Raw genomic sequence first — 15,533 nt, 5'->3', positions numbered from 1 at the left:
CCAGTCACTCACCTAGTCACTCACCTAGTCACTCACCCAGTCACTCACCCAGTCACTCACCTAGTCACGTGGTGGTGGAGAATCTCTTTTACCCGGTCACGTTGGACGTGCTTCACCAGGCCAGTCACTCACCTAGTCACTCACCTAGTCACTCACCCAGTCACTCACCTAGTCACTCACCTAGTCACTCACCTAGTCACTCACCCAGTCACTCACTCAGTCACTCACCCAGTCACTCACTCAGTCACTCACTCAGTCACTCACTCAGTCAGTCACTCACCTAGTCACTCACCTAGTCACGTGGTGGTGGAGAATCTCTTTTACCCGGTCACGTTGGACGTGCTTCACCAGGCCAGTCACTCACCCAGTCACTCACTCAGTCACTTACCTAGTCACTCACTCAGTCACTCACCTAGTCACTCACCCAGTCACTCAGTCACTCACTCAGTCACTCACTCACCCAGTCACGTGGTGGTGGAGAATCTCTTTTACCCGGTCACGTTGGACGTACTTCACCAGGCCAGTCACTCGCCTAGTCACTCACTCAGTCAGTCACTCAGTCAGTCACTCACTCAGTCACTCACCCAGTCACGTGGTGGTGGAGAATCTCTTTTTCCCGGTCACGTTGGACGTACTTCACCAGGCTAGTCACTCGCCTAGTCACTCACTCAGTCAGTCACTCACTCAGTCACTCACCCAGTCACGTGGTGGTGGAGAATCTCTTTTACCCGGTCACGTTGGACGTGCTTCACCAGGCCAGTCACTCACCTAGTCACTCACCTAGTCACTCACTCAGTCACTCACCTAGTCACTCACCCAGTCAGTCACTCACTCAGTCACTCACCCAGTCACTCACCCAGTCACTCACCTAGTCACTCACCTAGTGACTCACCTAGTCACTCACTCAGTCACTCAGTCACTCACTCACCCAGTCACTCGCCCAGTCAGTCACTCACTCACTCAGTCACTCACCCAGTCACTCACCTAGTCACTCACCTAGTGACTCACCTAGTCACTCACTCAGTCACTCACCCAGTCACGTGGTGGTGGAGAATCTCTTTTACCCGGTCACGTTGGACGTGCTTCACCAGGCCAGTCACTCGCCCAGTCACTCACCCAGTCACTCACTCAGTCAGTCACTCACTCACCCAGTCACTCACCTAGTCACTCACCTAGTCACTCACCCAGTCACTCTCCTAGTCACTCACCCAGTCACTCAGTCACTCACCCAGTCACTCACCCAGTCACTCACTCAGTCACACACCCAGTCACTCACCCAGTCACTCACTCAGTCACACACCCAGTCACGTGGTGGTGGAGAATCTCTTTTACCCAGTCACGTTGGACGTACTTCACCAGGCCAGTCACTCTCCCAGTCACTCTCCCAGTCACTCACCCAGTCACTCACCCAGTCACTCACCCAGTCACTCAGTCACTCACCCAGTGGCTCACCTAGTCACTCACCTAGTCACTCAGTCACTCACCCAGTGACTCACCTAGTCACTCACCTAGTTACTCAGTCACTCACTCAGTCACTCACCTAGTCACTCAGTCACTCACTCACCCAGTCACTCACCCAGTCACTCAGTCACGTGGTGGTGGAGAATCTCTTTTACCCGGTCACGTTGGACGTACTTCACCAGGCCAGTCACTCAGTCACTCACCCAGTCACTCACTCAGTCACTCAGTCACTCACTCAGTCACACTCACCCAGTCACTCACCTAGTCACTCACTCACTGACGGTGATGGTTGTTGTGGTGATGATGTGATGGTTGTTGTGGTGATGGTTGTTGTGGTGATGATGTGATGGTGATGGTGGTTGTGGTGATGATGTGATGGTGATGGTGGTTGTGGTGATGATGTGACGGTGATGGTTGTTGTGGTGGTGATGTGACGGTGATGGTGGTTGTTGTTGTTGTGGTGTGACGACGATGATGGTGGTTGTGGTGGTGACGGTGATGGTGGTTGTGGTGATGATGTGACGGTGATGGTTGTGGTGATGATGTGATGGTGGTTGTGGTGGTGACGGTGATGGTGGTTGTGGTTGTTGTGGTGTGACGATGATGGTGGTTGTGGTGGTGATGACGGTGATGGTGGTTGTGGTGGTGACGGTGATGGTGGTTGTGGTGGTGACGGTGATGGTGGTTGTGGTGGTGACGGTGATGGTGGTTGTGGTTGTTGTGGTGTGACGATGATGGTGGTTGTGGTGGTGATGACGGTGATGGTGGTTGTGGTGGTGATGTGACGGTGATGGTGGTTGTGGTTGTTGTGGTGTAGATCTTCTCTAAGTTTGGGACGGTTCTGAAGGTGATCACCTTCACCAAGAACAACCAGTTCCAGGCCCTGCTGCAGTATGCAGACCCCATCCACGCTCACCAGAGCAAGATGGTGAGTACCTCCACACTCACCCGGACACTCACTCACACGCTCACTCACTCACTCGCTCGCTCACTCACTCATTCACACACTGTCACACTCACTCACACGCTCACCCGCTCATTCAGTCACACGCTCATTCACACGCTCACTCGCTCATTCAGTCACACGCTCACTCACACACTCACTCGCTCACCCGCTCACACGCTCATTCACACGCTCACTCACACACTCACTCGCTCACTCACTCATTCAGTCACACGCTCACTCATTCAGTCACACGCTCACTCACACGCTCACCCGCTCACACGCTCATTCACACGCTCACTCACACACTCACTCGCTCACTCGCTCATTCAGTCACACACTCACTCATTCAGTCACACGCTCACTCACACACTCACTCACACGCTCATTCAGTCACACACTGTCACACTCGCTCACTCACACACTCACTCGCTCACTCGCTCATTCAGTCACACGCTCACTCACACACTCACTCGCTCACTCATTCAGTCACACACTGTCACACTCGCTCACACGCTCACTCACACACTCATACGCTCACCCGCTCATTCAGTCACACGCTCACTCACACGCTCACTCATTCAGTCACACGCTCACTCACTCACTCATTCAGTCACACGCTCACTCACACACTCACTCACTCATTCAGTCACACGCTCACTCACACACTCACTCACTCATTCAGTCACACACTGTGACACTCGCTCACACGCTCATTCACACACTCACACAGTCACACACTCACTTACTCGGTCACTCACTCGCTCACTCACTCATTCAGTCACACACTGTGACACTCGCTCACACGCTCATTCACACACTCACACAGTCACACACTCACTTACTCAGTCACTCACTCGCTCACTCACTCATTCAGTCACACGCTGTGACACTCGCTCACACGCTCACTCACACACTCATACACTCACTTACTCAGTCACTCGCTCACTCACTCACTCGCTCACTCACTCATTCAGTCACACGCTCACTCACACACTCGCTCACTCACTCACTCAATCAGTCACACTGTCACACTCGCTCACACGCTCACTCACACACTCACTCACACGCTCATTCAGTCACACACTCAGTCACACACTCAGTCACACACCCGTACACTCGCTCACTCACTCACTCACACACTCGCACACTCAGTCACACAGTCACTCATTCAGTCACACTCACCCGTACACTCACTCACACTCTCTCACCGTGTCTCTCTCTCTCACCGTGTCTCTCTCTCACCGTGTCTCTCTCTCACCGTGTCTCTCTCACCGTGTCTCTCTCTCTCACCGCGTCTCTCTCCGTGTCTCTCTCCCCGTGTCTCTCTCACCGTGTCTCTCTCTCTCACCGTGTCTCTCTCCGTGTCTCTCTCCCCGTGTCTCTCTCACCGTGTCTCTCCCTCTCACCGTGTCTCTCTCCCCGTGTCTCTCGCACCGTGTCTCTCTCTCTCCCCGTGTCTCTCTCACCGTGTCTCTCTCTCTCACCGTGTCTCTCTCACCGTGTCTCTCTCTCACCGTGTCTCTCACCGTGTCTCTCTCACCGTGTCTCTCTCACCGTGTCTCTCTCTCTCACCGTGTCTCTCTCACCGTGTCTCTCTCTCACCGTGTCTCTCACCGTGTCTCTCTCACCGTGTCTCTCTCACCGTGTCTCTCTCTCTCACCGTGTTTCTCTCTCTCACCGTGTCTCTCTCACCGTGTCTCTCTCTCTCACCGTGTCTCTCTCACCGTGTCTCTCTCTCTCACCGTGTCTCTCTCTCCCCGTGTCTCTCTCTCTCACCGTGTCTCTCTCACCGTGTCTCTCTCTCTCACCGTGTCTCTCTCTCACCGTGTCTCTCTCACCGTGTCTCTCTCTCCCCGTGTCTCTCTCTCTCCCCGTGTCTCTCTCTCTCACCGTGTCTCTCTCACCGTGTCTCTCTCACCGTGTTTCTCTCTCTCACCGTGTCTCTCTCACCGTGTCTCTCTCTCTCACCGTGTCTCTCTCACCGTGTCTCTCTCTCACCGTGTCTCTCACTCCCCGTGTCTCTCTCTCTCACAGTGTCTCTCTCTCCCCGTGTCTCTCTCACCGTGTCTCTCTCTCTCACCGTGTCTCTCTCACCGTGTCTGTCTCTCTCTCACCGTCTCTCTCTCCCCGTGTCTCTCTCACCGTGTCTCTCTCTCTCACCGTGTCTCTCTCCCCGTGTCTCTCTCACCGTGTCTCTCTCTCTCACCGTGTCTCTCTCTCCCCGTGTCTCTCTCTCTCCCCGTGTCTCTCTCTCTCCCCGTGTCTCTCTCTCTCCCCGTGTCTCTCTCTCTCACCGTGTCTCTCTCTCACCGTGTCTCTCCCCCCGTGTCTCTCTCTCACCGTGTCTCTCTCTCCCCGTGTCTCCCTCCCCGTGTCTCTCTCTCTCACCGTGTCTCTCTCTCTCACCGTGTCTCTCTCTCACCGTGTCTCTCTCCCCGTGTCTCTCTCTCTCACCGTGTCTCTCTCCCCGTCTCTCTCACCGTGTCTCCCTCCCCGTGTCTCTCTCCCTCCCCGTGTCTCTCTCCCTCCCCGTGTCTCTCTCCCTCCCCGTGTCTCTCCCTTCCCGTGTCTCTCTCCCTCCCCGTGTCTCTCTCTCTCTCCCCGTCTCTCTCACCGTGTCTCTCTCTCTCTCACCGTGTCTCTCTCTCTCACCGTGTCTCTCTCACCGTGTCTCCCTCCCCGTGTCTCTCTCCCCGTCTCTCTCTCTCTCACCGTGTCTCTCTCCCCGTGTCTCTCTCTCTCTCACCGTGTCTCTCTCCCCGTGTCTCTCTCTCTCTCACCGTGTCTCTCTCTCACCGTGTCTCTCTCCCCGTGTCTCTCTCTCTCTCACCGTGTCTCTCCCTCACCGTGTCTCTCTCCCCGTGTCTCTCTCCCCGTGTCTCTCTCCCTCACCGTGTCTCTCTCCCCGTGTCTCTCTCTCTCCCCGTGTCTCTCTCCCCGTGTCTCTCTCTCTCACCGTGTCTCTCTCACCGTGTCTCTCTCCCCGTGTGTCTCTCTCTCTCACCGTGTCTCTCTCTCCCCGTGTCTCTCTCTCTCACCGTGTCTCTCTCACCGTGTCTCTCTCCCCGTGTCTCTCTCTCTCTCACCGTGTCTCTCTCTCCCCGTGTCTCTCTCACCGTGTCTCTCTCTCTCACCGTGTCTCTCTCACCGTGTCTCTCTCCCCGTGTCTCTCTCTCTCTCTCACCGTGTCTCTCTCTCCCCGTGTCTCTCTCACCGTGTCTCTCTCTCTCACCGTGTCTCTCTCACCGTGTCTCTCTCCCCGTGTCTCTCTCTCTCTCACCGTGTCTCTCCCCGTGTCTCTCTCCCCGTGTCTCTCTCCCCGTGTCTCTCTCCCCGTGTCTCTCTCTCTCACCGTGTCTCTCTCCCCGTGTCTCTCTCTCTCACCGTGTCTCTCCCCGTGTCTCTCTCCCCGTGTCTCTCTCACCGTGTCTCTCTCCCCGTGTCTCTCTCTCTCACCGTGTCTCTCTCCCCGTGTCTCTCTCTCACCGTGTCTCTCCCCGTGTCTCTCTCTCCCCGTGTCTCTCACCGTGTCTCTCTCACCGTGTCTCTCTCTCACCGTGTCTCTCTCTCTCTCCCCGTGTCTCTCTCACCGTGTCTCTCTCTCTCTCACTGTGTCTCTCTCCCCGTGTCTCTCTCCCCGTGTCTCTCTCCCCGTGTCTCTCTCCCCGTGTCTCTGTCCAGGCGCTGGACGGACAGAACATCTACAATGCCTGCTGCACCCTCCGTGTCTCTCGCTCCCCGTGTCTCTCTCACCGTGTCTCTCTCCCCGTGTCTCCCTCCCCGTGTCTCTCTCTCCCCGTGTCTCTCTCCCCGTGTCTCTCTCTCCCCGTGTCTCTCTCCCCGTGTCTCTCTCTCACCGTGTCTCTCTCCCCGTGTCTCTCTCACCGTGTCTCTCTCCCCGTGTCTCTCTCTCACCGTCTCTCTCTCCCCGTGTCTCTCACCGTGTCTCTCTCTCTCACCGTGTCTCTCTCACCGTGTCTCTCTCCCCGTGTCTCTCTCTCTCTCTCACCGTGTCTCTCTCCCCGTGTCTCTCTCCGTGTCTCTGTCCAGGCGCTGGACGGACAGAACATCTACAATGCCTGCTGCACCCTCCGTGTCTCTCTCACCGTGTCTCTCTCCCCGTGTCTCTCTCCCCGTGTCTCTCCCCGTGTCTCTCTCCCCGTGTCTCTCTCCCCGTGTCTCTCACCGTGTCTCTCTCTCCCCGTGTCTCTCTCTCACCGTGTCTCTCTCACCGTGTCTCTCTCCCCGTGTCTCTCTCTCTCCCCGTGTCTCTCTCACCGTGTCTCTCTCTCTCACCGTGTCTCTCTCTCTCACCGTGTCTCTCTCTCTCACCGTGTCTCTCTCTCTCCCCGTGTCTCTCTCTCTCCCCGTGTCTCTCACCGTGTCTCACCGTGTCTCTCTCACCGTGTCTCTCTCTCTCCCCGTGTCTCTCTCTCCCCGTGTCTCTCTCCCCGTGTCTCTCCCCGTGTCTCTCTCTCACCGTGTCTCTCTCCCCGTGTCTCTGTCCAGGCGCTAGACGGACAGAACATCTACAATGCCTGCTGCACCCTCCGTGTCTCTCTCTCCCCGTGTCTCTCTCACCGTGTCTCTCTCCCCGTGTCTCTCTCTCTCTCTCCCCGTGTCTCTCTCACCGTGTCTCCCCGTGTCTCTCTCCCCGTGTCTCTCTCTCACCGTGTCTCTCTCCCCGTGTCTCTCTCACCGTGTCTCTCTCCCCGTGTCTCTCCCCGTGTCTCTCTCCCCGTGTCTCTCTCACCGTGTCTCTCTCTCCCCGTGTCTCTCCCCGTGTCTCTCCCCGTGTCTCTCTCCCCGTGTCTCTCACCGTGTCTCTCTCACCGTGTCTCTCTCACCGTGTCTCTCTCCCCGTGTCTCTCTCTCCGTGTCTCTCTCTCACCGTGTCTCTCTCCCCGTGTCTCTCTCTCCGTGTCTCTCTCTCACCGTGTCTCTCTCACCGTGTCTCTCTCTCACCGTGTCTCTCTCACCGTGTCTCTCTCTCCCCGTGTCTCTCCCCGTGTCTCTCTCCCCGTGTCTCTCTCACCGTGTCTCTCTCACCGTGTCTCTCTCTCCCCGTGTCTCTCCCCGTGTCTCTCTCCCCGTGTCTCTCTCCCCGTGTCTCTCTCCCCGTGTCTCTCTCCCCGTGTCTCTCTCCCCGTGTCTCTCTCCCCGTGTCTCTCTCACTGTGTCTCTCTCTCCGTGTCTCTCTCACCGTGTCTCTCTCACCGTGTCTCTCTCCCCGTGTCTCTGTCCAGGCGCTAGACGGACAGAACATCTACAATGCCTGCTGCACCCTCCGTGTCTCTCTCTCACCGTGTCTCTCTCACCGTGTCTCTCTCTCACCGTGTCTCTCTCCCCGTGTCTCTCTCCCCGTGTCTCTCTCCCCGTGTCTCTCTCTCCCCGTGTCTCTCTCTCACCGTGTCTCTCTCACCGTGTCTCTCTCCCCGTGTCTCTCTCTCACCGTGTCTCTCTCACCGTGTCTCTCTCTCACCGTGTCTCTCTCACCGTGTCTCTCTCCCCGTGTCTCTCTCTCACCGTGTCTCTCTCACCGTGTCTCTCTCTCACCGTGTCTCTCTCACCGTGTCTCTCTCACCGTGTCTCTCTCTCCGTGTCTCTGTCCAGGCGCTAGACGGACAGAACATCTACAATGCCTGCTGCACCCTCCGTGTCTCTCTCACCGTGTCTCTCTCTCACCGTGTCTCTCTCTCACCGTGTCTCTCTCACCGTGTCTCTCTCACCGTGTCTCCCTCCCCATGTCTCTCCCCGTCTCTCTCTCCCCGTGTCTCTCTCTCTCCCCGTGTCTCTCTCTCCCCGTGTCTCTCTCTCCCCGTGTCTCTCTCCCCGTGTCTCTCTCTCTCCCCGTGTCTCTCTCCCCGTGTCTCTCTCTCTCCCCGTGTCTCTCTCTCACCGTGTCTCTCTCCCCGTGTCTCTCACCGTGTCTCTCTCTCCCCGTGTCTCTCTCTCTCCCCGTGTCTCTCTCTCCCCGTGTCTCTCTCTCCCCGTGTCTCTCTCCCCGTGTCTCTCTCCCCGTGTCTCTCTCCCCGTGTCTCTGTCCAGGCGCTGGACGGACAGAACATCTACAATGCCTGCTGCACCCTCCGTGTCTCTCTCCCCGTGTCTCTCTCCCCGTGTCTCTCTCCCCGTGTCTCTCTCACCGTGTCTCTCTCCCCGTGTCTCTCTCCCCGTGTCTCTCCCCGTGTCTCTCTCCCCGTGTCTCTCACCGTGTCTCTCTCTCCCCGTGTCTCTCTCCCCGTGTCTCTCTCCCCGTGTCTCTCTCCCCGTGTCTCTCACCGTGTCTCTCTCACCGTGTCTCTCTCCCCGTGTCTCTCACCGTGTCTCTCTCTCACCGTGTCTCTCTCACCGTGTCTCTCTCACCGTGTCTCTCCCCGTGTCTCTCTCACCGTGTCTCTCCCCGTGTCTCTGTCCAGGCGCTGGACGGACAGAACATCTACAATGCCTGCTGCACCCTCCGTGTCTCTCTCCCCGTGTCTCTCTCCCCGTGTCTCTCTCTCACCGTGTCTCTCTCTCCCCGTGTCTCTCTCTCTCACCGTGTCTCTCTCTCTCCCCGTGTCTCTCTCTCTCCCCGTGTCTCTCTCCCCGTGTCTCTCACCGTGTCTCCCCGTGTCTCTCTCTCCCCGTGTCTCTCCCCGTGTCTCTCCCCGTGTCTCTCACCGTGTCTCTCACCGTGTCTCTCACCGTGTCTCACCGTGTCTCTCACCGTGTCTCACCGTGTCTCTCTCTCCCCGTGTCTCTCCCCGTGTCTCTCCCCGTGTCTCTCACCGTGTCTCTCACCGTGTCTCTCACCGTGTCTCACCGTGTCTCTCTCACCGTGTCTCACCGTGTCTCTCTCTCCCCGTGTCTCTGTCCAGGCGCTGGACGGACAGAACATCTACAATGCCTGCTGCACCCTCCGTGTCTCTCTCTTACCGTGTCTCTCTCTCACCGTGTCTCTCTCTCACCGTGTCTCTCTCACCGTGTCTCTCTCCCCGTGTCTCTCTCTCCCCGTGTCTCTCTCCCCGTGTCTCTCTCCCCGTGTCTCTCTCTCCGTGTCTCTCTCTCTCCCCGTGTCTCTCTCCCCGTGTCTCTCTCTCTCCCCGTGTTTCTCTCTCACCGTGTCTCTCTCTCTCCCCGTGTCTCTCTCTCACCGTGTCTCTCTCCCCGTGTCTCTCCCCGTGTCTCTCTCCCCGTGTCTCTGTCCAGGCGCTGGACGGACAGAACATCTACAATGCCTGCTGCACCCTCCGTGTCTCTCTCTCCCCGTGTCTCTCTCCCCGTGTCTCTCTCTCACCGTGTCTCTCTCACCGTGTCTCTCTCACCGTGTCTCTCTCTCCCCGTGTCTCTCTCTGCCCGTCTCTCTCTCCCCGTGTCTCTCTCTCCCCGTGTCTCTCTCTGCCCGTCTCTCTCTCCCCGTGTCTCTCTCTCACCGTGTCTCTCTCCCCGTGTCTCTCTCACCGTGTCTCTCTCCCCGGGTCTCTCTCCCCGTGTCTCTCTCCCCGTGTCTCTCTCCCCGTGTCTCTCTCTCTCCCCGTGTCTCTCTCCCCGTGTCTCTCTCTCCCCGTGTCTCTCTCTCACCGTGTCTCTCTCACCGTGTCTCTCTCCCCGTGTCTCTCTCCCCGTGTCTCTCTCCCCGTGTCTCTCTCCCCGTGTCTCTCTCTCACCGTGTCTCTCTCACCGTGTCTCTCTCACCGTGTCTCTCTCTCCCCGTGTCTCTCTCTGCCCGTCTCTCTCTCCCCGTGTCTCTCTCTCCCCGTGTCTCTCTCTGCCCGTCTCTCTCTCCCCGTGTCTCTCTCTCACCGTGTCTCTCTCCCCGTGTCTCTCTCACCGTGTCTCTCTCCCCGGGTCTCTCTCCCCGTGTCTCTCTCCCCGTGTCTCTCTCCCCGTGTCTCTCTCTCTCCCCGTGTCTCTCTCCCCGTGTCTCTCTCTCCCCGTGTCTCTCTCTCACCGTGTCTCTCTCACCGTGTCTCTCTCCCCGTGTCTCTCTCCCCGTGTCTCTCTCCCCGTGTCTCTCTCCCCGTGTCTCTCTCCCCGTGTCTCTCTCCCCGTGTCTCTCTCCCCGTGTCTCTCTCTCCGTGTCTCTGTCCAGGCGCTAGACGGACAGAACATCTACAATGCCTGCTGCACCCTCCGTGTCTCTCTCTCACCGTGTCTCTCTCACCGTGTCTCCCCGTGTCTCTCTCCCCGTGTCTCTCTCACCGTGTCTCTCTCCCCGTGTCTCCCTCCCCGTGTCTCTCTCTCCCCGTGTCTCTCACCGTGTCTCTCACCGTGTCTCTCACCGTCTCTCCCCGTGTCTCTCTCTCACCGTGTCTCTGTCCAGGCGCTGGACGGACAGAACATCTACAATGCCTGCTGCACCCTCCGCGTCTCTCTCTCACCGTGTCTCTCTCCCCGTGTCTCTCTCACCGTGTCTCTCTCACCGTGTCTCTCTCTCCCCGTGTCTCTCTCACCGTGTCTCTCTCCCCGTGTCTCTGTTCAGGCGCTGGACGGACAGAACATCTACAATGCCTGCTGCACCCTCCGCGTGGACTTCTCGAAGTTGACGTCGCTCAACGTGAAGTACAACAACGACAAGAGCCGGGACTACACCAGGCCCGACCTGCCCAGCGGGGACGGCCCCTCTGGGGGGGGCGGAGGAGGAGGCGGTGGAGTCGGGGGGGGCGGTAACCCCTACGACAACGCCATGGTGGCCGCCTTCGGTAAGGGGCACGCCGTCGACATCACCGTCACCGTCATCATCATCATCATCGTCACCATCATCGTCATCGTCTACATCACCGCCATCATCATCACCGTCATCATCACCGTCATCATCACCGTCATCATCATCATCGCCAGCATCATCATCACCATCATCACCGTCGTCATCATCACCGTCGTCATCGTCATCACCATCATCATCACTGTCATCATCGCCAGCATCATCACCGTCATCATCACCGTCATCATCATCGCCAGCATCATCATCACCATCATCACCGTCGTCATCATCACCGTCGTCATCACCATCATCATCACTGTCATCATCATCATCATCGCCAGCATCATCACCGTCATCATCACCGTCATCATCATCATCGCCAGCATCATCATCACCATCATCACCGTCGTCATCGTCATCACCATCATCATCACTGTCATCATCATCATCGCCAGCATCATCACCGTCATCATCACCGTCATCATCATCATCGCCAGCATCATCATCACCATCATCACCGTCGTCATCATCACCGTCATCATCATCATCATCGCCAGCATCATCACCGTCATCATCACCGTCATCATCATCATCGCCAGCATCATCATCACCATCATCACCGTCGTCATCATCACCGTCGTCATCACCATCATCATCACTGTCATCATCATCATCGCCAGCATCATCACCGTCATCACCGTCATCATCATCATCATCGCCAGCATCATCATCACCATCATCACCGTCGTCATCATCACCGTCGTCATCGTCATCACCATCATCATCACTGTCATCATCATCATCATCGCCAGCATCATCACCGTCATCATCACCGTCATCATCACCGTCATCATCATCATCGCCAGCATCATCATCACCATCATCACCGTCGTCATCATCACCGTCGTCATCACCATCATCATCATCACCAGCATCATCACCGTCATCATCACCGTCATCATCATCATCGCCAGCATCATCATCACCATCATCACCGTCGTCATCATCACCGTCGTCATCGTCATCACCATCATCATCACTGTCATCATCATCATCATCGCCAGCATCATCACCGTCATCATCACCATCATCATCATCATCGCCAGCATCATCACCGTCATCATCACCGTCATCATCATCATCGCCAGCATCATCATCACCATCATCACCGTCGTCATCATCACCGTCGTCATCGTCATCACCATCATCATCACTGTCATCATCATCATCATCATCGCCAGCATCATCACCGTCATCATCACCATCATCATCATCATCGCCAGCATCATCACCGTCATCATCACCGTCATCATCATCATCGCCAGCATCACCGTCATCATCACCGTCGTCATCGTCATCGCCATCATCATCACTGTCATCATCACCGTCATCATCACCGTCATCATCATCATCGCCAGCATCATCATCACCATCATCACCGTCGTCATCATCACCGTCGTCATCGTCATCACCATCATCATCACTGTCATCATCATCATCGCCAGCATCATCACCGTCATCATCACCGTCATCATCATCATCGCCAGCATCATCATCACCATCATCACCGTTGTCATCATCACCGTCGTCATCACCATCATCATCACTGTCATCATCATCATCGCCAGCATCATCACCGTCATCATCACCGTCATCATCATCGCCAGCATCATCATCACCATCATCACCGTCGTCATCATCACCGTCGTCATCACCATCATCATCACTGTCATCATCATCATCATCGCCAGCATCATCATCACCATCATCACCGTCGTCATCATCACCGTCGTCATCGTCATCACCATCATCATCACTGTCATCATCATCATCGCCAGCATCATCACCGTCATCATCACCATCATCATCATCGCCAGCATCATCATCACCATCATCACCGTCGTCATCATCACCGTCGTCATCACCATCATCATCACTGTCATCATCATCATCATCATCGCCAGCATCATCGCCGTCATCATCACCGTCATCATCATCGTCACCATCACCGTCATCATCATCATCACCGTCATCATCACCGTCATCATCACCGTCGTCATCATCGTCGTCATCATCACCGCCATCGTCCTCATCGTGTACATCACCATCATCGCCATCACCATCGTCGCCATCATCACCGTCATCATCATCACCTCGGGGGAGACAAAGACGGCCGTGCCGTGGGGCTGACCACCGCCACCTCCACCACCACCTCCACCACCACCACCATCACCACCACCACCACCATCACCACCACCACCATCACCACCACCACCACCATCACCACCACCACCATCACCACCACCATCACCACCACCACCATCACCACCACCATCACCACCACCATCACCACCACCACCATCACCACCACCATCACCACCACCACCACCATCACCACCACCACCATCACCACCATCACCAACACCTCCACCCCCACCACCACCACCACCATCACCACCATCACCACCACCACCATCACCACCACCACCATCACCACCACCACCATCACCACCACCACCATCACCACCTCCACCATCACCACCATCACCACCACCCCCACCACCACCACCACCACCTCCACCCCCACCACCACCACCACCACCTCCACCACCACCACCATCACCACCACCATCACCTCCACCACCACCACCACCACCTCCACCCCTACCACCACCACCACCACCTCCACCCCCACCACCACCACCACCACCTCCACCACCACCACCATCACCACCATCACCACCACCATCAACTCCACCATCACCACCACCACCCCCACCACCACCACCACCACCTCCACCCCCACCACCACCACCACCACCTCCACCACCACCACCATCACCACCACCACCATCACCACCACCATCACCACCACCTCCACCACCATCCCAGCAGTGATGGCAGCCTTCATGGGGAGCCGCTCCTCTCGCTCCCCCTACCGTTGTGTGATGGAGGCTGCCTGGGGGACCTTTGTCTGTAGGAGCCCCGGGGATCATTCAGTCTCCGTACGGAGCGGGGTTCCCGGCAGCCATCGGATTCCCCCAGACGCCCGGACAGCATTACCGCGAGTTACAGCATTACCGTGAGATACCATACACTATACACTACACTACTATACACTACACTATACATTATACACTATACACTACACTACTATACACTATACATTATACACTATACACTACACTACTATACACTATACATTATACACTATACACTACACTACTATACACTATACATTATACACTATACACTACACTACTATACACTATACATTATACACTATACACTACACTACTATACACTATACATTATACACTATACACTACACTACTATACACTATACACTACACTATACACTACTACTATACACTATACACTACACTATACACTACACTACTATACACTACACTACACTATACACTACACTACTATACACTATACATTATACACTATACACTACACTATACACTACACTATACACTACACTACTATACACTATACATTATACACTATACACTACACTATACACTACACTATACACTACACTACTATACACTACACTACTATACACTATACATTATACACTATACACTACACTACTATACACTATACACTACACTACTATACACTATACATTATACACTATACACTACACTATACACTACACTATACACTACACTACTATACACTATACACTACACTACTATACACTATACATTATACACTATACACTACACTACTATACACTATACATTATACACTATACACTACACTACTATACATTATACACTATACACTACACTACTATACACTACTACTATACACTACACACTACACTATACACTACACTACTATACACTATACATTATACACTATACACTACACTACTATACACTATACACTACACTATACACTACACTACTATACACTATACATTATACACTATACACTACACTACTATACACTATACACTACACTATACACTATACACTACATTACTATACACTATACATTATACACTATACACTACACTACTATACACTACACTACTATACACTACACTACTATACACTATACACTACACTATACACTACACTACTATACACTATACATTATACACTATACACTACACTACTATACACTATACACTACACTATACACTACACTACTATACACTATACATTATACACTATACACTACACTACTATACACTATACACTACACTATACACTACTACTATACACTATACATTATACACTATACACTACACTACTATACACTACACTACTATACACTATACACTACACTATACACTACTACTATACACTATACACTACACTATACACTACACTACTATACACTATACATTATACACTATACACTACACTACTATACACTATACACTACACTACTATACACTATACACTACACTATACA

The 15,533-nt window shown here is 54.7% G+C and overlaps 1 protein-coding gene across 2 annotated transcripts in view; it reads left to right on the top strand.

The window, feature by feature from the left end:
* The window catches only part of LOC116938203 (polypyrimidine tract-binding protein 1-like), a 117,787-nt gene that overhangs the window by 65,860 nt on the left and 36,394 nt on the right, over positions 1-15,533 (top strand). Inside the window, exons 7-9 of one of the 2 annotated variants that reach the window (XM_076064852.1) lie at positions 2,279-2,389; positions 10,872-11,091; positions 14,074-14,175. In XM_076064852.1, the coding sequence (XP_075920967.1) occupies positions 2,279-2,389; positions 10,872-11,091; positions 14,074-14,175 (433 nt within the window). Of the gene's footprint in view, positions 1-2,278; positions 2,390-6,916; positions 7,746-10,871; positions 11,092-14,073; positions 14,176-15,533 lie in introns of those variants that run through there. The other variant, XM_076064853.1, reaches the window with a different exon arrangement.

Source organism: Petromyzon marinus, unplaced genomic scaffold (assembly GCF_048934315.1).
Source record: "Petromyzon marinus isolate PM22_M1 ecotype Great Lakes invasive population unplaced genomic scaffold, UKy_Petmar_22M1.pri1.0 PM_Scaffold_81, whole genome shotgun sequence".
Classification (NCBI taxonomy): domain Eukaryota; kingdom Metazoa; phylum Chordata; class Hyperoartia; order Petromyzontiformes; family Petromyzontidae; genus Petromyzon; species Petromyzon marinus.
The sequence above is the reverse complement of the archived record's forward strand: the minus strand, read 5'-3'. Positions and strand labels throughout refer to the sequence as shown.